Source organism: Gossypium hirsutum, chromosome A01, assembly GCF_007990345.1.
Source record: "Gossypium hirsutum isolate 1008001.06 chromosome A01, Gossypium_hirsutum_v2.1, whole genome shotgun sequence".
Lineage (NCBI taxonomy): Eukaryota > Viridiplantae > Streptophyta > Magnoliopsida > Malvales > Malvaceae > Gossypium > Gossypium hirsutum.
In genome coordinates this window covers 21855866-21881993 of record NC_053424.1, presented here as the reverse complement: position 1 = coordinate 21881993, position 26128 = coordinate 21855866, and the positions used below count along the sequence as shown (strand labels likewise).

At 31.2% G+C, this 26128-nt stretch overlaps 3 protein-coding genes, 1 long non-coding RNA gene and 1 other non-coding gene across 7 annotated transcripts; 4 read left to right on the top strand and 1 right to left on the bottom strand.

Annotated features, from left to right (window-relative positions):
- Positions 1–920: 920 nt before the first annotated feature.
- On the top strand, positions 921–1021 carry LOC121207077 (small nucleolar RNA Z161/Z228). The gene has a single exon (XR_005902238.1). It is a non-coding gene; the product is annotated as a small nucleolar RNA Z161/Z228 (small nucleolar RNA).
- Positions 1022–4366: 3345 nt separating this feature from the next.
- On the bottom strand, positions 4367–6313 carry LOC107917161 (uncharacterized). Its single transcript, XR_001689725.2, has 2 exons — positions 6095–6313; positions 4367–4897 (listed from the first exon to the last, which is right to left on the bottom strand). It is a non-coding gene; the product is annotated as an uncharacterized lncRNA (long non-coding RNA).
- Positions 6314–19094: 12781 nt separating this feature from the next.
- Positions 19095–20135, top strand: LOC107917960 (chaperone protein dnaJ 11, chloroplastic). Its single transcript, XM_016847412.2, has one exon. The coding sequence runs from the start codon at positions 19495–19497 to the stop codon at positions 19993–19995; it is 501 nt and encodes a 166-aa protein (XP_016702901.1). The 5' UTR covers positions 19095–19494; the 3' UTR covers positions 19996–20135.
- Positions 20136–20322: 187 nt separating this feature from the next.
- Positions 20323–23499, top strand: LOC107917959 (UPF0307 protein ECA0281). Of its 2 annotated transcripts, none has more exons than XM_016847411.2 (6): positions 20323–21653; positions 21782–21830; positions 21926–21977; positions 22061–22227; positions 22329–22439; positions 23152–23499. In XM_016847411.2, the coding sequence occupies exons 1-6, from the start codon at positions 21310–21312 to the stop codon at positions 23329–23331; spliced, it is 903 nt and encodes a 300-aa protein (XP_016702900.1). In that variant the 5' UTR covers positions 20323–21309; the 3' UTR covers positions 23332–23499. The 2 variants fall into 2 exon arrangements, with proteins under 2 accessions (XP_016702900.1, XP_016702899.1); XM_016847410.2 differs by having other exon boundaries at positions 22326–22439.
- Positions 23500–23508: 9 nt separating this feature from the next.
- Positions 23509–25732, top strand: LOC107917958 (pathogenesis-related thaumatin-like protein 3.5). Of its 2 annotated transcripts, none has more exons than XM_016847407.2 (3): positions 23509–23909; positions 24019–24712; positions 25331–25732. In XM_016847407.2, exons 1-3 carry the CDS (start codon positions 23783–23785, stop codon positions 25530–25532), a joined length of 1023 nt encoding a protein of 340 aa, XP_016702896.2. In that variant the 5' UTR covers positions 23509–23782; the 3' UTR covers positions 25533–25732. The 2 variants fall into 2 exon arrangements, with proteins under 2 accessions (XP_016702896.2, XP_040931816.1); XM_041075882.1 differs by having other exon boundaries at positions 23512–23909; positions 24019–24628.
- The last annotated feature ends 396 nt before the right edge of the window (positions 25733–26128 follow it).

The following is a 26128-nucleotide window of genomic DNA, read 5'->3' as shown; positions in this document are numbered from 1 at the left end:
TCCAAATCTATTTAAAATTCAAAAAATCACAAGATTAATATTTGTAATGTTGCTGCTTTTAAACTTATTTCAAAATTAAACCTTTGTAAAAATTTAATATATTATCTTATTTTAACAACTTCATTATTTCCTTTAGAAATTTTGGTTACAATTTGATTAAAGTTGAGACTTTAATAATAATTTAGATTTTTAGGAGTTTAATAATACGAAAGATATTGAAAAAATTATATAAAATGATTAATTATATTTTTTATTAATAAATACAATTAATAATCTCAATTACAAAGTAGAGATAACAAACTAAGACATACAAATCCATAAACATAAGTCATTTAGCCCTCCATCGTACCAGAAGGTGGATTTTGTATTTCTATAAACGAATTTTGCCTCTCTTTTCTTTGGAATATCATCAAAACATCTTTTCTTGATTAATTATTTTAGTTAAAATTCTGGAAAATACATATATTTGAATATTAAAAAATTAATTAAAGTAATTTTAAAAAATACTAAAATTTTTTATTTTCTAATTTTAAAATATTTTAATATTTAAATTTGAATGTTGAAAATAAGTAGTTAAATTATTATAAAAATACAGTAAAAAACCCATATTTAATTTCAATAGATTTTGAGAGATTTTAAAATTTAAATGTAACCGATTCATTCTCCACTTATGGGCTTGTTTCCTATAGAAAATCCATTACATTTTTTTTGTTCTCTTTTTGTTAAGCCCAACCCCCAAGCAACTTAACAAGTTAACCCTAGGATCAACCATCTATATATATTTGGTAGATAGGCAAGGCAGTCACCCACAAGATCGCCGCTGTCGATTTATTGATTTCCTATTTGTTCTTTCGACACTGCGTTTAGGTTACTTCTTAATTTCTGCGAAAGCGATTCAGTTTGAAAAAAAATAAGTAAAGAAATCAGATGATGAGATTGGATTAAAATTTCTCACGACGGTCGTCTGAGAGACACCTTAAAAGTGTCTGATTGATGCATCAATCCAATGTTTCTGATGGTTTCAGGTTTCCTTTCCATCCTTTTTTATTTTTCAAAACAAGAATTTATGTTGCTTTAACATCACGAAATTTGTAGTAAAAAGAAAGTCTCATTTTTATGAGACTGGAATTTTCTATTTTTTTTTTCATTTATTTGGCACGATGAGGATATTTTCAGCATAAAGATTGAGATATTATTTATCTTTGAAATTCTAAAAATTTTGAAGTCCTTTTCATTCTGAGTGCCTTTCACTAAACACTAATTACAAATCTAGATTTGTTCTATTTTTCATTTAAATGTAAGAAAATATGAACCATAATTAGACTACAAGATTATTGAGGAAGCAAATAAAAGTAGTAAATGAATTGATTCGTTGAAGATTATCAGTTTGAAATGCTGACCGTAAACGAAATCACTTACTGAAAATTGTTTAATTTCTCACTGCATTAGTTCCCGAAGTAAAAGAAAATTGTAATCTCAATTAATTATTGATTTTAATTTAAGAAAACTGTAGTTTATATGAGATATTCATATATATATATAAAGTATTTAAATAATTTGTTATGATAATTTAATTTGAAGGAAAATATTATTTTATTACTAAATTTTATTTTAGTTTTTAGTGGTTGATTTGAAATTGATATCTAATCAATTAACCAAAAAAACATATTTAAATTATAATTATATTAAATTTAAATCATATTTAAGGTTTGAATTCAAACATTTACTTGGGTTTTTAGAATTCTTTTGGTATGGATTAAAAGTCTGTTATTATTTTTTGTATAACATTTGTTGATTTATTTGCAATATTTATTTTTTTATTTTTAATGATGTATTTAATTTGTTGCTTTACGTACGATGTTGTTTTAGTATCCATATTCAATTGGCTTAAGAATTTTTTTTAATTTATTTTTAAAAATGTTATTTTTACAAGTTATTAATAATTATTTACATTTTAATGATTTTAACCATTTTTAATACTTTTTAATAATGTTTTACAATTTTTAATAATTACACAAATTTTAGTAGTTTTCATAATTTTTAAATATTTTTACAATTTTTTATTTTTTCAAATTTTATTAATTTTTGTATAATTTAATTTTTTTTTGCAATTTTTATAATTTCTTTTATATTATTAAAAATATTTTAGTCTAGTTAATATTTGGTCAATGACCTCGTCATCGGTCAATGGCCACATCAGCGATCATAATAACATGCGGTATGTTTTAACTGGTTTGATTTTTTTTAACATTGTTAATGGTGAGGGCCTAAAAGTGTAATAAAATTATAATTCAGTATCAAAATAGGATAAAGAAAAAGCTTAAGTATCAATATAAAAAATTGGCAATAGTTTAAGGGCCAAATAATAAATAAAACTAAATTATGTGAAATCTATCGGATAAATGTATGATTTGAAAGATGTTATCTTCATTTTTTAATTTGAAGGAATGTTTAAGATAAGTTAGCAATTAATTAAATTTGTAAATTTTAGTCATACATAAAGAGAATTTTTTAGTTTAACAGGTCTAACTCATTCACCAACTTGATTATGGTTACCCATTGGATCAATCTTAAGAACACGTTTGGTTGGAAAGAATGGAATAGGGCTGTAATAGAATGAAATTGTAATCAGTAATTCAGTTGTTTAATATGGAATAGATGTTATAATTATATAAGAAAAAATGGCTTAAATGATTAGAATAATCTTAGTAGATAGATGATTATTGTTATTAAATTTTAATAGACTTAAATTAAATATAATTTAATAAAAATAAATTATTTAATCATATTTTAATATAATTATTATTCCATACAATTTAATAAATATTCTTAATATAATTTGGTTCATCTATAAGGGAAAGATGTACTTTTGACATTTTGCTAGGAGAATCTATGTAGGCTAGTCTCTGACAAATGCTACCCTCTCATCTCACACACATTTACCTTTTGTCATGGGTGATACCAACCATCAAATTTGACACAATTTCTTTTACCAAATCTACTACATCATCTCATTACATGTCGTGAAGGACAAAACATAATCTCATGGAATCATAGTTACCAAAATTATAAATATTGATCCAAAAACAATAATTATTATCATATATATATAATATCAAATATCTATACACCATACAAACCCAACAGTGATATTTAAACATCTATACACCAAATATCCAACTAGTATCGAGCAATGTCCAACCCTATATATATGTTTGTAATGATTTCATGACCATACTAAAACTTTTCAAAGTGAATTAGTAGCAGAACTAGAAAAGAAATGTCATTCATTTTTAAACAAACACTGTCAAATCCCAAACTTCACTTATAATCTCCTCTACAATGACATTTCCAATTACTATCCCCATATCCCTCTTCTGGGATTCAAAACCATTCTTCCATTCCTGGGTTAAATTAATTATATCCAGCTTTAACAATTTCTTAATGTTGGATTCATCTCCACATCATTTTCCCCATCCCTTCATATTTTCACATCTAACATCTCCTCACCAGATCCTTTAAATCTTTGCCCTTTCTATTCCTTCCGGTTATTTTCCACCAACTCCCTAACACAGTCAAAGAGAAGCTGCTTTGTTTGTTGCAAAACCCTCTTTGGCATGGATGATAATTAAGAAAAAGTAGACCAGTAAGTCACTTTAAGTTGTTTGAATCCTACACAACTCAATTTTTCTGGTTTGTATTGAAAAAGTAAATTCAAGAACCAAGCTGACAATATTGAGTCCTCCATTATTAGCTTAGACCAGAACAACTTTTTGTCATAAATTTGTTGTCTTGTTGCTTTTTAACTTCAAGGGAATTAGTAATGAATTCTAATCAGAAGGGAAAGTAATTATGAAAGCTTATATCAACTTTAAATATACTAAAAATTATCGAGCGGGTAACTGTTTGTTGAAGTAGATACTTGTTCTTCAATGCATCTCCATTCAAACTCTGTATTTGCAGCAGCCTATTTAGCTATGTGAGTTTCAACTAGAATCTTGCACCATTAAAAAGATTAAAAAGAAGAATAAGCACCCAAGAGCTCGAAGCTCAAAATGCTATTAAATCAACATACCTTACATGACGATATCTATGTAAGGCCCCAATCCTCTAGATCAGGCCACCCATTGAAGCTCTAATCATAGTTCGAGATATTAATATGGAGGGTATCGAAGAAGGCACCCCAATTACCCCATTAGCAATTACACACACAAGACATCAACATATCATAAAACCAACATCCAAGTTAAAGTTATGAGTATCACCACCATAATAATATAGATCCTAAAGAAATTGATTCTTTTTACACACCTTTTACATACATTAAATGGATAAAAATGAGAAACAATAAGCCATCAAGAGTGCCTTTGCCAAATCAACTTCATATTGACATGAATAATTAACCAATAATCAACAACTTAAGGCCAATTCTGTATCATAAACATACAGAGACACTGCTTATGCAACTATTAGATGCTACACTTGGTAATGTTTGATACAATATGATTGCATGACACAAACATAACACAGAAAGTACAGCTTCAAAAGCAATACAAAATACGACGTTGACACGAGGGCTAAATATATTGAAAGAAAAACTAAACAAGTCATTAATCCCTCCATATTGCAAAGGATAAAGTCTTAAGCTTATTGTGAAGCCATAACCAAGTTGGTCATTAAAAGAAAGAATAATTTAAGAACAAAAGTCATGTACAGTTGGAGGTGTAGGAAGCATAACAAACTAAAAAAGATAGCAGAACTGACACCCTAATTATTAGAGTGGTCCTTTTGTTGGTGTACTTGGATCACGTGTATATTTTCTTGGTGTGGGGCAATTTTTTAAGCAAATGATAGTAGTTCTCTGACAATGTGGGCTGTGTGATTCCACTACATGAAACTGACAAAGAAACATAGAAAATGTTAATATCACTTCATAAAGTCATGCTACAAATGCAATGTTTGTTTTGAAAATTGAAATAAATAATTAAATGAATGAAAAGAGAAAATGATTATAAAGTTAAAATAGATCTTATTATATAAACAAAAATGAAAGGTCTTATTAAAACGACATCCAAAATGAGAAATGTCATTTTAGCAACTAGACAGTCCTTACAGAGCTAAAATCCGTCCACTCTTCCGACACATGAATATGTATCATTTTCATTTTAACATAAATAACCATCGTTGTAGGTTCTTCAGATCCAATCTATGATAAATTGTATGAGAAAAATTTGTTCTTCTAATCCATGAATCTCTTCTACCATCTTTTGTCTCTCTTTATATCTAAAAAGGACCTTACAACTTTTATCTTCCTCCTTAAAAAAATTGAAATAATATGATGCTAAACAATATAAAATTAGCTTAAAATTTTGGTTTCATTGAAATCAAGAAACCAATCAAAGCTATAAACAACCATTAAGAAGGAAAATTTGGCTTGGCTTTAATCTATTCTTCATCAAAAGAGAAAAAGATAATTAACCACTTGAAATAAAACCCAACAAATCATCACTACACTTGAAGAACCAAAAAAAAAAAGAAAGAAAGAAATGAAGGAAAAACAAGAAAAACCTTTCGTGAATGCCTAGAAAATCCCACACAAGCAACCAAATAAACAAGTAATTCATCAAAAAAAAATGATACTATTATTAGCTAATTAGTAAACCTTTCTAATTAAAGAAAAGGGAAACCTTTGCATAAGAACTTTAAACATACAGATTATTTTGTACAGAAATTGCATAAAATGTAAAAGAAAAAAAAGAAATTTAAATATACAGATTGTTTTCCTCCTTTTGTTTTCTATCTCCTTTGTTGTTATAAAAGCAAAGAAGGACCTTTTGCGAGTAAAAACTAAAAAAGAAAAAAGGAAAAACAAAACCAAAAAATAATAAAAGAAAGTTAAATTTTCAATTTAAAAAGAAATTTCAAAAATCCAGATCAAATGCAAACATCAAAGATTGATAATTTTCAATTTTCAAGTTTTTGAACAGTTTTAAGAAAAAAAAACTCAAAAATTCAAATCAAACTCAAATATCAAAGACTCATATTGTTTAGTTTTCAATAAGCTTGAATCTCACCAATTAAAATTGATGCTTACCTAGAGACAAATTCGATGTTATGAGCTTTCTTTCTCTCAATTTGATAGGAAGATGGAAAGTGAACGTTGGGAAGAAAATGCTGAAAGAATAACCTCTCAGGTTTTTGTCAATTGTAATCTTGTAAATTTGTTATTTTTTGAGGGGTACGTTGGGAATAAAATTGTTTTAAGTGATTCCTTATATTTTCTGAATAGCCATTATAAGGGCTGAGTGCTGAATATCCATCTAACGTTTTTAATGAATGGAGTAGGAATAAACCATTCAGCGTTTTTAACCATTTTGTGGGATGATTTGAACCAAACAATGGACTGGTGGTCCCTTCAGAATTTGGACGTTATTGCATAGCAATTCCATTGAAGCAAACATGGTGTAAGTTCACTAGGTTTTTTTTTTCATGCTTTTAAAAATTGTCCATTAGTTCAAAGTTTGTAAAATGTTTTTATGATTAAATTAATAAAAATTGTAAAAGTTGAAAAATTATATTGGGTATATATTTTATTTATAAATATAGGCTAAATTAGATGTATATGTCATTTTTTTAATTGGTTTTTAGGTCGTTTTTTTAAATTACGGAAATAGGTTGATTTTGGAGAGAGTGTGTGTGAAAGCATTCATCAATTTTTTTAAAATTTTGTTAGGGTTAGGGTTCTTTATAGGAAATAAGGTTAGGGTTTCATGAGTGAAATCACGAAAGTTTAGGAAGATTTGAGGGGTCGGCGATGCGATTACGTGTCTCAGAACACATACATTTTATATGTCATGCCGGGATAGGACCATTACCTCCTATCCGATGGAAGTCAAGTTTCAGGGTGATAATGCTTGATACGGTAACGGGTCGAAGTCTAAGTGGAGGTCTCAGTTGGAGATCGTGATGCGGTCAAGGGTTCGAGTATAATGGGGGGTCAGTTGATGGTTGTTATGCGGCCACGAGTTCAAATTTTTTAGATACCTGTAAATGGTGCCTTATAAACACCATACATAAGGTTGAGGTCATAATCATAAAGAAAAATGAAGGGATTTCCAGTGTAATCAACATAAATTTTCTCTATTTCCAGATAGTCGATATCTTTAACCTTTCATTTTTATCCGAAGGTTGACACTAAGGTGGACACAAAAGGGTTGTTAGGCGCGGCAGTGGTTGTAGTTATTAATGATTTGTTTAATAGCAACTATCGTTGTCACCTCAAAAGGAGCATCAACTTTACTCTAACGTCACAATCGCTGCTTGCCTGAAAATTCTCTTGCATCAATGGTGGTGCTGGCCTTCGGATAAGAAGAGAGGTTAAAGATACTGGTTGCATGGAAATGGAGAAAAAAGTAATGCCGATTATAACAGGAAGCCTCACAATTTTTCTCTATAATTATTCCTACAAACTTCTATATGGTATTTATAAGGCAATATCTCCAGTATCCAAAAATTTTGAGCTCATGCTCATGTAACGACCGTAAACTAACTCCCTTGTTATACTTCGATTCATGACCACATAACGGTAATCGATTAATACCTCTAAGTAGACTACCACTCGTGATCGTATAAAGCAAAATAACCCCGAAACCTGACTTCCATAGGATAGGTCTTAAAGGTAATGGTCCAATCTCGACAGTATATGTGAAATGTGTGCGTCTTGGAGCTATATCTCATCATCGACGACTTAAGAATACCTCAAACTAAAAATTTATTAGTGATGGAAATTTTTAACACTAAAGCTGGGAAGAAAACTAAGAGAGAAATATTGTAAACTGGAGAGATAAAGGTTGAGAGAGATGATGTTTCAGAGATGAAGGAGTATAGAGGGGGAGCCCTCTTTTATAGGAGCGGGGAGGGGTGAAATTGTAAAGGAAAAAATCTTCGTGGTCGAAAACGCATCGCAGGACCAGCGTTTTTATCGAATATATTCAAAACATGCTTCAAATATGAAAAAAAATTCCTGAGATAAAGGTACTTTTTTGGCAGGCTTTAGTGGAAATGTTAAGAAAACTCGTCCAATTAGGTTAGCTTCCCTGCTGACATGGTGTATGGAAGGGGAGCCTATGAAAACATTGACTGAGATTTCTTCCGTAGCCGATTGTGCCGTTGCATTTGTATAACATCCCGTTTTTCATTAGTATTGAAAATGGTGGTTTCGAAATCCTGATTTTTGAAGATTGACTCAGTAAATATTATATTATAATCTTTAAGAGTCTATTATAGAATTATATTAAGTCCCAGTCTAGTAATTTTAGCGATTGAATAGTTAATTAAATAAAAATGACTAAATCGTAAAAATGTAAAACTTTATCATGATTGATTATTATTAGCTAAAATGTATAATTACGATTTGTTTAAGGATTTATTTGTTAATTTGCCACTTTTGAATTTGTGGACTGTTGCTACTTGGTTTTACTTTGAAAAATTATAATAAAATTTAAGTTAAAAAATTAACTACTAAGATAATAAAACATAAAACTTAAGTTAGTGGCCACTTTATCATCTTTGCTTCTTTACAAAACCGAACACCATTGTTGAAAGCTTGGGGGAGATTTGACCATTTTCTTCTCCTTACATGGTGAGTGATTGAAGCTTGTTTCTCGTAAATTTTATGTTTCTGAGATCGTTGTAGCTTAACCTAGCTAGCCAATGGGTTATTTTGTAAAATTGTTAAATACTTCGGGACTTGCCATTGATGAATTTTAAGTGTTCATCAGGTTAAATGATGAATTTGTGATATTTGTTGTTAATTAGAACTATTTTGTAAAGAAATTTTTATTAGTTTTGAGTTTAGGGACTAATATGAAATTGTGTAAAATTTAACATGTAAATTCTACAAAATTTCAAGTGTTTGAAGGCTGATCTAGGCTAATATTAGAATCGATTTTATGTATTGGGGTTAAATGTAAAAATTTTAATAGTTTTGGTTTTATAGACCAAATTGAATAAAGTGTAAAAGTTAAGGGAAATTTGTAAAATGAACTTTATAAGTCATATGCATAAAAATAAGTATGAAAATGTATTTGAAATTGATAGATTGAATTTAACTATTATATAGATCAAGAATTGAACTGTACGGAGAAAAATCGGAGAAAAGGAAAAATCATAGAATAGTCTCTACAAATCGGCTTGATAACCGAATATATTAGGTAAGTTCATTATATAGATATATATGTATATATTCATGATTTGTGATGTTATGAATTTGTTAATTAAATTGTGGTTGAATTGTAAATGCTAGATTGAAGGTATTAATTATTTATAAATAAGTATAAGATGAGTAGTACCTATTTGAAAATTGATGAACATATGTGAACTACGAGTTATATGATTTCAAAAAGAACATAATTGAACTACAACATGTGTAAGGATAATTTGGAAGTGTCTTTGATTTATAAATGTTCTAAAATTTGTTAAATGCCTGTCTGAACTAGTAAACGGTTAGGATACAATTATCATGTCAATAGAATTAGAATGCTTGTACGAGATTGCACTTCGGTGCTTGTGCTTACACTTCGGTGTCTTTGTTTGCACTTCGATGCCTCTGATTGCACAATCGTGCCTTTATTTGCACTACGGTGCCTCTGTATAGCATTTTGATGCTTTCTGGTATGGTGTAGTTACCCGAGTATTCGAGTTATGTTACTATAGTTCATCAAACCAACAAAACTTGTAAATGATTTTCGTAGAAATTATTAAGATATGTGATTAAATATCAAAGGATTTTTGCTGTTGAATGATTTAAATACTTATAAGTGTGGATAATATTTTATGGTTTAAGTGCTAACGTATTTGTTTCGGTTTCAGATGGGCCACGTCTCCAAGAATTTGCGCAAGCAAGACATTAATAATTTACTACCGGAAGATAAAGGCTTCCGCCGGAGAGAAAATAATATATATAATTTTAATTTAGTAACATTGATTTAACTTATTTAATTGTTGCATGTGACTTGACCCATTCTATTATATTGTGTAGTTCCTATGGATGTTGTATTCTGCACCAAATGTTGCGACCCTTATTCCAAAGTGAGGTCATGCTGAAGCAAATGTGTGGTGCATTAACATGTCCGTGCTGAACTTTTCAACTGTTGAGTGGTACAACACCAATTGAGTTATGCGACAGTTTAGGTGCAAACAGTTTGTGCCGATCAATCCACAACAATTTGATGATGTCCACAGTAAAACCATAAGGGGAAAAGATGAAACGAATTAAGGCGTGGAACATCAACGCTATATAGCACTATGAAACGCTTGATATGATAGGCGACCTGAGATGCACTCTTATATGTTTAACTTCAATCCCTTAGATGAATACAGACAGTGGTACATGGCCCGATGTCGCGTTTATTTATATGGTGGGCACCTTATGATAGTACTGAAGCACGACTATAAACGTGAAAGTCAACTTATATACAACCGTAATCACTGATACCATTTGATATGTTTTGGGATACCATGTACTTCACCCCACCTCAGGCTACATTTGATTTGGCACTCGGTCCTCCTAATGTGTACAATACACCCTAGCGTCCACCCTGTCAATGGAGACCCGTAAATTGCTACACCTTAAATGACGATACCATTTCCAGTTCATTCCAATTCTGATATCTGTAAATTTCAAGTGTTATGTCATGTTTGTTTGTTTAATTAATTTATAATTCCACAACTTATGTATTTTTTCTGTATAACTTATAATATCATTTTAAAGTATTAAAAATTGTATATGTGTTTATAATTAATTAAAAATACAAGTTAATTTTAAATAAAAACTTAACACTAAAGACTTTAGCTAAAATTAAACACTTATGGTTTTGAAAAAAAACTAAAAATAAATTTCATTTCCATAAGATCATAAAACTAAAAACATCAAGTACATCATTTAATTTTCTCCAATACGTGAAGATTCACCAGCATGGACATTTCGATGCGAACACTTGATGTACTGTTTGATGGCAAACACACAGTCTACCTTATTCTTAAACCGTTGTACAACGAACCACTCTTCTAATTGCAAATTTGACGTCAATATGTGAGCGATGACTATATTGTCATACTCGAGGAACTCAGGTTCATGCATTGCATTTGGATCTACACTAAACATGTTGCCCCTAAGGTCATTCTGTAAAACAATGCCACGACTTGGGTTACCTGAAGAAGGGGCGTGAACGTCTTCAATCTCCTCTAGGTTTGGAACCTCATCAAGATCGGGGTTACTATAATCTTCAACGTCGTGATCAGAACTTTCACTATTATTGGACCCTTCTTTGACATCTGCATCGGTGCCTATCACCTTTAGATGTATTTGTAGACGGGGACCTGGGACAGGGTTATTACACGAACTCCCACCATAATTTGGATTTTTGGGCAACTACAATGTCCCTCTATAGTTTGATTGATTTGTCCATCAGACATTAAGATCAAAGTCAAACTCGTGATGTTGACTTATTGGATTGACATTCTCAACAGGCTCTAAGTCGGCTAACTCAGCAAATAACTCAACTGGTTGGTGGTTTTCATTCTCGACTGACCATCATATTTCCATCATAGTGCCCAAGTCATCATCATCTAACTGTTGCATCTCAAAAAATTTCAATGGATCTATAGAGATTGGAAACTTGGTAAAATAATTTGGACATCGCCCTTCCACAACGAATAGCAATTTTTGCACTGATCTTTCTTTTCATTTCTTCAAGCTTCACAGTTTTCTTGAATCGCAGACCAGCCTTAAAATACACAACCAACATCACCTTTTACAATTTCACCATAAAAAAAATGTACACAAAAATACCGAGTTATTCATCTTCACCACAATTTCTGAACTCTCCTATTAAACACAACAATTTCTCTTTTTTTCTTCTTTTTCAGTTCAACTGTTACCAGAATGTCAACAAGATCTATATATGTAGCACCACCAAGGTGGTCATACAAAAAAGAATGGCTCCACCAAAATAAAATAATAATTTCACTAAAAAAATAAAAAAAACATTTAAAAAAAAGAAAAATTACATTGGTGGCGCTATTTTGTATGACTCCACTAAATAAAATATTTTTTAAATTTTTTTAAAAAAACTAAAAAGTATCATTTTTAATATTAAATTAAAAAAAATATGATGATAACATTAGTGGCGCTATTTAGAATGGCATGTTGGTGGCAATAATTTCTTTAGCTCTACTAACTTTTACTGTTTATTTTAAATTATTTACATACATAATAAAAAAAGTGAGACATTTATGCTACTAGTTTTAGTTCATTCTGATATAAAAGCACAACTTCATTCATGGGGCGAACATTGCTATTGCCAAGAGAAGGGTGTTTTAATCTTTTTCATGTTTTTAATAAAATATTGCTATGTTAAAATTTAAATGTGACACATAAGTTTTAAACGTTTAATTTCACCATTTTAACTAATGTATTATTTGGTTTTGAAATATTTATATTTACGATTCTCCTTGAATTCAATATTTAAATCCAAACTTTTTCATTTCAAGTGTAATATATACTAGTAATTCTTAAAATAGACTTTATACCTCGGGTTGTAGTTCCAAAGCTGTGTGCCTTGACTTTTTTATGATGGGATTTTGTCTATCGCAGCGTATGAGCTCATCTATTATCTAATCAATTTCTTTTTCTTTTTTAGGTTTAATTTTTTTTTCAATTTTAATATTTAAACTTGATTTGATCACAAGTGGTATTTAAATTAGTTTAATATCTCCATTAATCCTACCGTTAAACATATTAAAAGAAAAGGTTAACATATAAATTAATACTTAAATTATATGCTTTTTTTTCCTCTTTTAGCACCTAAATATTTTTTTATTAAAATTGACATCTAAACTATTTTTTCCTAAGTTGTTACCTATATTACTTCAATTATGAGTTAAACAGTTAAATATATTTAAAAAATATAATTAATTAAAAATTTCTATGTGGCAAAAAAAAAACAAAAGTATTATTTTCTATTTTTATATATTTCTTTTTTAATTTTTTTTCATTCTTCTTCCTCTTATCTTCAGCTATTTCTATAAGTGTGAGCATTTTAAGCTTTATTATTTTGATTAAGGTTTTCAGAATAGGATAAGTGATCGAATCAATCAAGCCATAAATTTGTGATTTGTTTAGTTTTTTCGATTCGATCACATAAATCATTAAAAATTCATAAAAGTAAAAAAAAAGAATATTTAAAAATAGAGAAAATTGGTTTAACCAGTTTTTAGCTCGATTTAACCGGTCTGTATTAGTTTATCGGTCAATTGGTTCAACCCCTGTCTTTAGACGAGTATCTTGATTGGTTCTTGGTCTAATCAATTCGGTATGGTTCTAAAAATATTGATTTTAACTGATGAAAGAACTTTTTCGATCCTATCAAGTCGAGCCAGCACACTGTGAAATTCGAAAATATAATTAATTGCTAACATCTCGACTTCAGGAAAACAAATTTCGAGCAAGAGGCATACTATAAAATAAAATAAAGAAAATAAAAGAAATAAAAAAACTATTTTTTTGAGATTTATAGAATGTGATAGTATCTCATTAATTAAAATTTTTTAACAAATATAACATTTTGATATAAAATGAAGAAGGGAAAGTTGTGGTGGCTAAGGTTTGCTTCTTTAGAAAATGAGTTGGGGCTTTGATTTTCGTGGACTTTTGAGCCCATTTGTTTTTATCTTGATGGACTATGAAACTTTATCCAAGCAAAAGCCTACCCAAGATACAGTTGTTGTATTGGTAATTCCAAAGTACTAACTGAAGTTTAATTTCTCAAATGCGTATTAATTTAATATATTATTTTTAAAAATTATTTAATAATATTTTATCTCAAAAATAATTTTTGTCTTACTGACAAATAATGGTAACCCTGAATAGTGAAACCTTAAAAAAGGAAGAATAAAGGGAGAGTAATGTCACGTGAATGTTCATTGTCATTAGCACCTTATTGTCTAGTTCTCCCCCTTTCTTCACAGTTTTGTCTCTTGCCGCACCCACGCAACTCCCTTCAAATTACGAAACATTCAAGTTCAGTCTTAGAATTCGCCCACTCCAAACCGTCCCTTTCCTGGAATCTCGACACGTGTTGCCAACGTTAAACACAGTTACTCAATCTTCACATGCCACTCATCCGCTCCTTTCACATTATCCAATTCCATGCCATTTATTATTAGGAAATTCAAGGAGATAATTTTGAATTTTGGTTATTAAAATTGAAAAAATAAGGGAAAATACGGTAATTGACATGCTATTAATGTATTATTCTCTTAATTAACCAAAAGAAATTTGGAATCTAATCTCATGGCCAAGTTAAGGAGAGAATTGGAGCAAAAGCGATGTTCGAAGTGTCAAATCAAGGCAAAGGAAAGACGTCCTGCTTGCCCAAGACACGTAGATATAGATAAGGCTTAGAAACAACGTGTCTTTCGCCTTATCCATCCAAAACCCATTGTTTTCGATTTGCGCTTCTTATCCACTATAATAAATTGTGGGCCGATAACGCCGGTGTAGCCCTTTTCAAAGGCACAATTATTTAATAAATACAAGACTAGATGTGAGGTAGAAGGCACACCACTTGATAACTAAATTTCTCCAAATCCATTCCTGATTTGTGATTCTACAACTCAATTTATTATTTTTCGCCCTCTCTGATAAGTGTTGAAAATTTTCAACCGAACCATTATATGTTTTGATTTACAACATCCTTGGATGCAATTTCATCTTTTAGGACTCAATTATTACACAAAAGTAGATCAACTTCCATCTGTTTCACTCAACCCCTATCCCTAACTATATCTGTTCAAACATTCGGTACCTTTTTATTACTTTAAATCTCTCTTTTAAATTTTAAATTTTAGTTTTCTATATTTTTCTTGACTAATTTACATTTCCAAGTATATTTATAGAAGTGGACTAATTTCTGCATTATTTACCGAAAAGAGCCGATTTTGGCAAAACGCAGCCCTAAAGGAGCGATTTTGTTATGTCAGCACAAAATGCACTAACGTAGACACACTTTGCTGACGTGGCAACACAAACACGTTGACATAGACGCACTTTTGCCTATTCTCAGATTAAATTTTCAAAAAAGGTCATTTTTTTAAAAAAATTATAAAAATAAACCAATTTTTTTAAAAATTTACGAGAATAAGCCTTTATAAAGACTCAAAATGGCAATACTAATTTTCTTTTTAATTCAACGTGTTATCAATTAATATGAAAATAAAACTAACAAAGCATATCTTTATATATACCCAAAGTCTCATTTCCCTTGTTTTCTTAAGTAATGTGATATATGACACATGTGTATATATAGACTCATGAATATGTTTTCAGTTTGTTCCTAAACAATGTGGGATTCCTTCATCTTTTATCTAACAATATAAGATTAAAGGTTACACTATATTTTATAATTTTTTTACAAAACAATTTCTATTTTTTTATATGTTGTTAACATTTTCTCATATTATAAAATTATCTTTTGAGATCTTTAATCTTGTTGCATTTTAGAGTTGTTAGCATATACAAAAGGACTATTAAAAAAAATAAATTACACATATGAAACTTGTACATGCAATAATCTTCTATTCAATTTTAAATGTCTGAAGTTAATATCTATGCAATTCTAATTTTTAAAATAATTTTCCATTATTTAAATTTAGGAGTTATACTTTTAATTTTTTTTTATTTTATATTATGAATGTTTGATTAATAAATGGTGAGTATTTAGTACTCAAATAGTATATATTTTTTGTAATTTTAAAAAATTGATATATCTTTTTTAAATATTTATTTGTTTTTAATATTTTACTATACTCATTAATTTTTTAATCCTAATTTTAATTTAATTTTCATCACCTAATGAATGTTGATAAATTTATTTCAGATGTATTTTGACTAGTTAGATAATCTATTTAAACATAGTATATAATTATGTTAAATAAGTTTTTTTTATAGAAATATATAATATACATAAAATATAATAATTATTTTCATATTTTTATATCTAGATTAAATTACATTTGTAGTTACTTAACTATGATTTTTTTGCTATCGAATTATAAAAACTTACAAAATGATAACTCAACTATTGGTAAATTTTTAAATATTTATTTTTTAATATTTTACCATACTCATTTTATATTTTATAAGTTTTTTACTTATAGATTTTAAAAGTTTTATTTATAATGTCACAAATGTTAACTTTTTGTAAAGAAATTTAAACTCTATAAGTAAAAAAATATAAAATATAGTGTAGCTTTTAAACTTATGTTGTTAGTTAAAAGATGAAGGAATCCCACATTGTTTAGGAACAAGCTGCAAACCTATTTATGCGTCTATATATACACATGTCTCATATCCCACATTGCTTAAGAAAACAAGGAAAATGAGACTAAGGGTCTATATAAAGATCTACTTTGTTAGTTATATTTTTATATTAATTGGTGACACTTTGAAATAAAAAAATGGAGTTGGCACTGTGTGTCTTTATAAAAGCCTATTCTTGTAAATTTTCAAAAAAATGACCTATTTTTATAATTTAAAAAGTATATTTTTTGAAAATTTAATTTGATAATGAGTAAAAGTACGTGTCCACGTCAGTGTATTTTTGTTGCCACATCAGCAAAGTTTGCAATGTCAATGTAATTTGTGCTGACATGGTAAAATCGCTCCTCCAAGGACGCGTTTTGCTGAAATTTCCCCCTAAAATGCACCTATGTGGACGCATTTTGCCAAAATCAACTCTTTACGGTAAATAATGCAAAAATTAGCCCATTTCTATAAATATACTTGGAAATGGGCCTTTATAGGTAAATTAGTCATCTTTCTTGATTAAAAAATTTTAGTCCCTCTATTAATTTTTTTTCACTAGAATTGTTAGCATAATTATAAAAAATATAAACTAACTTTTTTACCTCTCAACATTTATAGTTTTCTTTTTATTAATTTAGTTATTTCTCTTTAAAAATATATAAACAATTGCTAAAAGAAAAAAAGTTTTATTTACTCCAAGTTTAAATATTAAATCAAAAAATAAACTGATCATTCAATTAAAATTTCATGAATTTTTATTGTTAAAACCCAGTCTTTGTACATCAACAAAAGAGACACGTAACATGCCACATGTTATTATTTGATTATTTCTTCAATTACGTTAGTTTTTAATAATAAAAATGTATAAAATATTAACATAAATAACAAATTTTTTTCTTTAATTTAACACATAAATATAGAAGATAAAATATAATATGAATTTTAATATAAGTATTTTTTTCCTACTTTGACCACTTTTGTCTATCGAATCTTAATAGTACTGTAGCGTGAAGTCATAGAGTAAAGTAGTGTAGCGCCAACTGGCTACGCCTTGACTGCTCCTTTTGTTTTGTCTGCTTGGTTTCATACGACGCGTTGTCTTCTGAAACACGGTTGTCGGTACTAGCCATATAGATCCAAATGTACCGTTAACCAAGTCATTTATGTTTCATTGCAATCAAATTTTTTTTGGTATTTTTTAACTTGTATATGATATGTTAAACTTATAATTATATTTAAAATTAAACTATAATTATTAAATTAAGTGATTAAAAATTATATTCGCATATAATATATTTTTATGGATATAAATGGAATGTATTTTCACATATATAATATTATAATACATTTAAAAATATCAATCAACTTGAAATGATATATTGAAATATATTTACTCGCCGGTATGATATTTACTAATGGAAAGCTATAGTTTGACATTAGGTATTGAATAATTTTGGGACTCTATTTGATTTCTAAATATATTTTTTATTCATATTGTAGAATTTTTTTTATTTTTATTTTTAAAAATTAGAAAACATGTTTGATAAATAGAAATAAAATCTGATTTGAATAATGAAAATAACTCTTTTTCTATTGAAGAAATAAAATAAATTTCTTTTTACATTTATATGAATTTAAATTAAGATGTCTAATTTAATATTTAAAAAACTACTAAAAGAATATTTTTACTGTTTATGTGACCTTGAATTGTGGGTAATTTATTTAAAGTTAAAAATCTTTATTTCCATCATTTTTCGTGAAAATAATGAAAATAAATTTTTAAATTTTTTTACATATTTTCATTTTTAAAAAATTAATTTTTAAAATTTTCAATTAAAACACATTTTTTAAAAATATTTGTATTTTCAGAAAATAAAAACAAATCTATTTCTTAAAATTAAATTAAAAAAATGGAGTCTTAAATTTGAACTCTCCTTTTTTTTTTTAATAACGAAATTTTGGAATATATTTTAAACTTTTGCAAAATATAAAACTAAAACCCAAGCAAAGTGTAAAAACCGATTGAAATCCTAAAAAAAGAAAAAGGGAAACCTACTTTTAAGTTCGTCGTCTTTCACATCTTTCTAGGTAAGAAAGTCTCTAACTGAAGGTGAAAGCTGATTTTGGATCTACCTCGCTAAGGCTTAAGGCCCTCATGGTATAAACTTAACCCTTAGCTACTCAACTTTCTTTTTTCATTCTTATATAAAAATTAATTTTAATATTTTGCCAATCATAAGAATACAAGTTAAAATTTTTTTTATATTTTTTTGATATTATATAATATTATTAACTTTTAAATATATTTAACATTAATACAATTTAAATTTATTATTTAATATTTTTCTACATTTACTATAAAATGAGTTTATTCTGATATTATGTCTTTAGTTTCAGTTCATCACTAGCTACAGTCCCTATTTTTAATTTCGTTCAAGGGGATTGCGTAATCAAAATTAAGCATTTATATAAAATCATATTTAAAAATAAAAAAAAATTGACCTGTATATATTTGTGGGCTTCATTCATTTGTTATTGTGAATCATAGATGCAAAGTTGGAACTTTACTCTATATAATCGAACTTGAAAATAAGGAAAAGATGATGATAGTGTAAATATTTTGTGGAAAAAATATATGAAAGTGAGACAAGGTTGGTGTTCCATGTTGTATTAAATTTAGACAAGGTCCGTTTCAAAGAAATCCAAAGCCTTCCAATTTTTGTTATTCTAGTTCCAAGATCTTTTTCATATATGCTTATGTAAGTAAGAAAATTGAATACAAAATAACCAATTGACTTATAAATTCTGTTTATTTTATTAAAATTTTCAGGATAAAAAGCTAAGAACAAATATCTGACGTAGTGATAAAAAGTTGTGGACACGATGTTCCAGAAAGAATAGAGAAAGTGAGTTAGTGCCAGCTTGACAACGCAACCTGTTGGTTTCAGAAACGCCGACGGTTCGCTGAGTCAGCACGGATTCTATGTGTATGGATAAGCTATCTGTAGAAATTTTGTTAACCCAACCGATCTAACTCCGGTTGAGTTAACTCTATAAATACCCTTCAACCATGTCCCTGTTTTCCCCAACTTTAATTTCTTCAACCGCAAATCCAACAGTCAACCATCATGGCTTCCGCATCTTCTGCGTTGGCTTCTTTCACCTCTTCCTCTCCACATTTCATGGGCCATAAGGTTTCCATCAAAGAACCGAGCTCCATGCCGGCACGTGTTCATTTTCCGCAACTTCGCGTCTCCGCCGCTTGTGCGTCGACGGCTGAGAGAACGGTTTCCCACATTGCTTGCCCATCGTCACTGTACGAGGTATTGGGGATTCAGATTGGCGCCACGAGTAAGGAAATCAAGGCTGCTTACCGGAGACTGGCGCGCGTTCTACACCCTGATGTCTCGGCTAATGGTCGAAACGACGTCGCTGCCAACGAGTTCATCAAAGTACATGAAGCCTACTCTACGCTATCGGATCCTGAGAAACGGGCGGATTATGATCGAACGTTGTTGTTCAGGCCAAGGCGGTCCTTTTCTGTTTCCGTCGAATCGATGGCCGGTCCAACGTTTTCTGGGTTTTCTGGTTATTCGAAACGAACATGGGAAACCGATCAATGTTGGTGATACTTGAGATAAACTGTGAAATCCATAGATGGATTTTGGTTTATTTTCATTCTTTTTGGCTTTTGGGGAATTACTGATTTGGTGCTAATTTCGCCTGTAAAAATAGAAATATGTTAACTAAAACAAGGCTGTTTTTTTTTTATAGCCCGGGTTTAAAGATTAGAATTTTGTGTTATGCTTTTAGTGCTCTGTTTCTTATACTGCAAAATCGCAGTACGCATCTCAAATCTGCATATTGTAGTTGAAATTCAAGCTTAAATTGCAACAGAAAAAAAAGAGAGCTTAGATTCCAAAACAAGCAATTCAAATTTCGGACTGTCATATAATAAAGTGGTTTGATTCCCAACAATGAATGATGAAAAGATAATACCTTCGGCTGCCAAAGATGGTAAACTTATACAATGGGCAGATTTGAGTTGAGCATTTGCAAAAAAACCTGTTCTGTACACACATTACAAATCCAAATAGACTATTCCTACTCAGCCCAAAAAGACATAAAAGCCCCGCCTCCAAGACTCCTCTATAATGAAACTGTTCCTCTGCCAAAAACGAAAAATTCCCGAAATTTCTTCCTCTCTATGGCAGATCCAGGCCTCTTGTCATCCTCCTCCACCGCCATTATCACTGACCTCGGCATTCGGCCTTCTAGGTAAGTGGATTCATTTCGCTTCAAACCCTCTCTTGCAACTGCATGTGCCGTTCCATTTCCCGTTCTAGAAATTTTCTTGAACCAGCATCCGTCAAATATTTTACTTAAAAGACTTTTATATCAGAAATATAACAACTTAATACTGATCTATCTTCTTCTTCGTTTTGGACTTCTTTAATAACACTGAGAGCGTCGCCTTCAACCACTACCCGACGAAATCCCAACTCCAACCCCGTCTGAACTGCCTGTAAACAGGCAATCTTCTAACTTATACAATGGGAAGATAGAAGTCTACCGATTTTGCCCCTTCGCTTTGCGTCATTTATTTGATGACGTTTTGATTTTAGAAAGTTCAATTATCAGCTCAACTCGTCAATTCTTGCCTCAAAACAGGTCGTATGGTTCAAATTTGAATGTAGAGTCAATTCCTTTCTACTGGATCTTGTAATATTTCTTTTTCAGTCCGTTCGGTTTTAGCTATGATGCCCAAGCCCAACTGCTAACACCACCCAATAAACAAAATATCCATTCCCCCTAGTTTGGGCCTACAGCGAAATATCTGTAAGAAAAGATAAACGAGGAGGCGTGTTGCAACTTTAACGATCTACCAATACCATATACCATCATTGTCTTCCTCCAGGCGGCCTGGCAACTGTTACCGGAGCATGGCACGGTTGATACGGTCTCTAAGGCAATGGCCGCCATTGCAGCTGCAGCAGCAGTACCACTGCTGCTCTCGGATACTAACAGTATCAACTAAAACTCCCTCCCATTGTTTCTCTTTCGCCACTTCAACTTCCTCCCGTCGGAACGCTCGTCTCCGCCCACGCGGAGCCAGATTACCCAATGCCCCATCTACATCTGATCTCAGAGAAAACGAAATTAGCGACGACTCGGAATCCGATGTTAAGAAGAGCCGCAACCAGAAGAAGCGCGAGGCTCGTCGCGCCGTCCGTTGGGGCATGGACCTCGCTTCCTTCTCAACCCCTCAAATCAAACTTATCCTCAGGTACAGTGCAACCTACGAACATATATTTATTAAAAAACAACATTTTTAAACTTTTCAAATCAAATGGTATAATACTGAAAGCTAACATCTTTGTTTATTTTAATTTCTTTTGCGGCGTGGATGTTTAGAGCCTCTTCTCTCGAACAAGATGTTTTCGATGCTTTAATGCTAGTTAAGGTACTTAAGGAAGTGCAAATTTTATAACTGGAGCTGCTTAGTAGTTCGTTGGAAAATATGTTATTGTAGACAAGGTGTTTGTGTTTTTGTTGCAGAGACTAGGGCCTGATGTTCGAGAGGGAAAGCGAAGGCAGTTCAATTATATTGGTAAGAAAAGTATATTGGAAGTCAATCGATTCGCGTTCCTTTATGGATTGCGGTGAATGCTTTATACTTATATTTTGTGTTAGGGAAACTGCTGAGAGAAGTAGAGCCTGAATTGATGGAAGCCTTGATCCAGGCTACAAAAGTAGGTGACCAGAAAACATTGCAGGCTTTAGCTGGTTCAGAGACACAAATCATTGAAGAAGAAGATGATGAAGAAGAAGATGATAATGACGATCAATTTGAATATAGTGTAATTCAAGTTTTGATTTGAAGACTTATTGTAGGCTTAAACTGATTACACTTACATGTATATTCTCTTACTATATGTGCTATTTTTTTTACATGCAGCAGTCACAGGAGTTTGTTAACACTGCAAATAGATGGTTTGATGGGTTGATCAGCAAGGACATTGAAATTACTAATGAAGTATTTTCAGCTAGCAGTGTCGATTTTGATCGTCAGGTAAGCAAACCAAGTAAACTGTTTCTCATTTGTTGCCAAATATCTTTGAATCAAGAATGTGCTAAACCCGAATTTTAAAGCAAAGTGAGAACCTTGCTTTGATCAATATGTACCATTGGAGGCAGGAGGCTAGTTAGGCAAGCAAATTCATCTAAATTCTTCACCTTCAAATTGCTTCACTGCCCTGCATGAACAACTTAAATGTTGCATCGCTCAAAAGTCAAATTGTTGTTTATTTTTTTTTTGTTTTTATGTTATTTTGGATAAGTAACAGACTTTATTTTTCCAAGAAGCTGTTAGATACGCAACTTAGAGCATCTCAACTGACTTGAACGTAGAGGGATTTAAACCCCAGGCATTAGAAAGATGATTGAATATGTTGCAGTGCTCATTAGACCAGCACGCAAGCCATAAGCATACTGCATCATTGATAGTTTATATAGCCAAGTACCACTGCCACTGTTGCCAGTTCTGAGCCTAATTTGATACATATTCCGTGCTATCCTACCACTTCCCTTGTTGCCAATTCTGAGCCAAATCTGATAGGAACTTTCAAGCTATCCAAGGAATAATTGAAATAGGAGCCTTTCCTTTGAGCATGGCAACGGCTGAGTGCAGCTTGTCATCCCAAGCTGCTGCTGCTCTGTTTGTCCTGCGAAGTTGCTTGATATCTTGCCGTATTGATTTTTAATCGAGTTGGGTTCTTTGACAGGAATTGCGTAAACTTGTTCGAAAAGTGCAAACGAGTCAAGAACAAAGCCAAAATGTTAGTGAAGAAGACAAGGCAAAAATAGAAGCAGCAGTAAGGAGTGCCAGAAAGTCCCTCACCCGTTTTCTTCGTACCCTCGCCAAGCAATTGACTACAGAAAGTTTTGATCAATATGATCTGTAATATCATTATTTTGTACCATAGTTAATTTTTTTCTTATGCATTTTATATTGCATACGATTAAAGTCTTAGAAATTGCAAAATCATAGAGGCCATCAAGCATGTTCTGCTGACCAACCAATACGGTGAAAAGAACACTTATGATTATTGATGTCAGTATTTTCTTTTTCAGTGGGTGTCCATCTCTTGCAGTGTCGAAAAGAACACTTCCTTAATTTGTTGTAGAGCCTTCTATTTCTAAACCACTATTTTTGTATTTATTCACAAAATTTTACATGTAAATATCAAGTTGGAGGAAATAAAATTAAAATCTCAACCAAACTCAGCAACTCATCTCAAAATCCGGTAGAATAGACACAGTAGCAACTTACTTTTTTAGTTTGGTCCACAATCATTGACGTTTGTTTCCGAAAGCTTAATAACCAAAAAAATCTATATATATCTCCATTGAAGAATGTCACAATTTCTGAACAAGAAGGAAGAGCGTTCAAATTTGCCTATCCCCTTCCTCTTCTTCATGGCTCAAATTACATTTATTGCTGCTGTTTGTGCTCTTCTTCTATCACAGTCCTTTATATCAGGTAATTTCATTTCGGGAACATTGAATGATGTTTCATCGGTTTTTTTAGTTAACTATCAGATTTTGGTTTCACTTTTTTTTTTTACCGGTTTTCATTACACTGTGAACAGGAGTGCAAGGAACAAGCTTTACCATAGTAAACAAATGCAATTACGTGGTATGGCCTGGAGTTCTCTCAAACGCGGGAGTTTCCACAATTTCCACCACAGGTTTCACTCTCCGAAGAGGTGAATCCAAAACCATTAGCGCACCGGCATCATGGGGAGGTCGTTTTTGGGGAAGGACCCATTGCTCCCAAGATTCCGCCGGTAAATTCTCATGTTTGACGGGCGATTGTGGTTCCGGGAAGCTAGAATGTTCAGGGAACAGCGCTGCTCCGCCTGCCACTTTGGCTGAATTTACCTTGGACGGTGCCGGGGGTCTTGATTTTTTCGATGTGAGTTTGGTTGACGGTTACAACGTCCCTATGTTGGTGGTTCCCCACGGCGGCACAGGGCAAAACTGTACCTACACTGGCTGCGTGGTGGATCTAAATGACTCGTGTCCTTCAGAGCTGAAGGTGATGAAGAGAGAGGGCGGAGATGGGGTGGCATGCAAGAGCGCTTGCGAGGCCTTCCGCCAGCCTCAGTACTGTTGCAGCGGTGCGTATGGGACACCGGACACTTGCAAGGCGTCATCGTACTCGGAGGTGTTTAAGAGAGCTTGCCCACGCGCCTACAGGTATGCGTATGATGATAAAAGCAGCACATTTACATGTGCCAAAGCTGATTACACCATTACTTTCTGTCCTTCGCCGAACACTAGGTAAAATCATTTAATCCCTCCAAAAATTTAAACTTGTGTTAAAGCCATAAAAGAGTGAACTTTTCACGTGGCTCTGGGAAAACCAATAACTTGCCATCATCTTTTAAGTTATGTCGGCTTTTGGCGCATTTTCTCATAGAGATAGCAACGCCCCATTTTTTTCTCTTCCCACTTCTAACTTGTTCTTTCAAATCCGATCTTATTTTAAATTTCAACACTTAATTTGAGGTTTTTTTTTTTACTCTAAATATCTAATTAAATAGTTAAAAAGTGTTATAAACATATCTAATTAAATAGTTAGAAGTGTTATTATAAAATTCTAATTAAAAAAATATAAAATTAGAAGAGAGGTATTTTGGTAATTTTCTAGTACATCAATCCAAATATCCAATGGGCTAAGGATAGGCATCCGATTCTGATACAAAGCCAGTAGATTGAGACAAATGCTTTGTTTTGTCCAACTCGACAGCTGACATTCATCAAAGAATCTATTATTGTAGTTTCGTGTCTCAAGTGAAGGTCGACGGAAAGATGTTAGAGTTTTTGCTGTTACGTTACGTTGCATTAATTTTGGGTGGGGTTTTTTAACGGTTAGTTTTCCGGTATGTAAAATGGCAGTCAGAAATCATCATCAGAAGGGCAGAACACGGAAACACCATCAACAACGACTCTAATCAACAGCACAATGGTATACGAAGGTGCATTGGACGAAAGTACAGCATCACCCTCCATTTTCACCCACGTGTTCGGATCACAAGCAATTGCTGTAACCTTCACCATCACAATCGCCATTTCTTGCTCATGCCAACTACTCTTTTAGCTTAATTTCTCTAGGATAGGGACCGTTACATATATTTACAATACAAGTCATATTTTCTAGCCTCTTCTCTTTTAAGTATATATTATAGGAGGGGATGGGATTCATTTCAATGTAGGTTTTCACCTTCAGGGAATCTATTACTTACATTATGTATACTTCCAGAGAAATTTTTTTTTAAAATTATTACTTTTTTTTCTTGATATTTTATGCATTGTAGTCAACAAGGGGTACTTACCCAAATTTCATTTTGTTTTTATCCGTTCAACTTGTATTTTTTATATCGGTTTATGTTTGAGATTTGTGGTTGCCCCTCTCAATTACAAGTGTTCAAATTTTGGTTAAAATTGAATTAATCGACTGAAATATCTAATTTGGTTACTCAATTGGTTAACCGGTCTAGTTTAATCGAAGGTTGGTTAAATGTTTTTTGGAATTTCTGTTAATGATTAATTCGATTCAAAATCGAATAATTAACCGAACTTAATAAATAATATTATATATTATATATATTAGGCTATTACTAATTTAGTTAATTCGGTTAAATGAACATTATTAATTTATTTATTTTATACTTGTTTTAATAAAAAAAACAAAAT

What these genes read in the sequence shown, in the direction of transcription:
- LOC107917960 (XM_016847412.2), top strand. Translation starts at nt 19,495, where the DNA reads ATGGCTTCCGCATCTTCTGCGTTGGCTTCTTTCACCTCTTCCTCTCCA.
- LOC107917959 (XM_016847410.2), top strand. Translation starts at nt 21,310, where the DNA reads ATGGCACGGTTGATACGGTCTCTAAGGCAATGGCCGCCATTGCAGCTG. An exon ending in AAGGCAGTTCAATTATATTG is followed by an intron (nt 21,978 to 22,060) that starts GTAAGAAAAGTA and finishes ATTTTGTGTTAG; the next exon opens with GGAAACTGCTGAGAGAAGTA. An exon ending in GTGTCGATTTTGATCGTCAG is followed by an intron (nt 22,440 to 23,151) that starts GTAAGCAAACCA and finishes GTTCTTTGACAG; the next exon opens with GAATTGCGTAAACTTGTTCG.
- LOC107917958 (XM_016847407.2), top strand. Translation starts at nt 23,783, where the DNA reads ATGTCACAATTTCTGAACAAGAAGGAAGAGCGTTCAAATTTGCCTATC. An exon ending in ATCACAGTCCTTTATATCAG is followed by an intron (nt 23,910 to 24,018) that starts GTAATTTCATTT and finishes CACTGTGAACAG; the next exon opens with GAGTGCAAGGAACAAGCTTT. An exon ending in TGTCCTTCGCCGAACACTAG is followed by an intron (nt 24,713 to 25,330) that starts GTAAAATCATTT and finishes GTAAAATGGCAG; the next exon opens with TCAGAAATCATCATCAGAAG.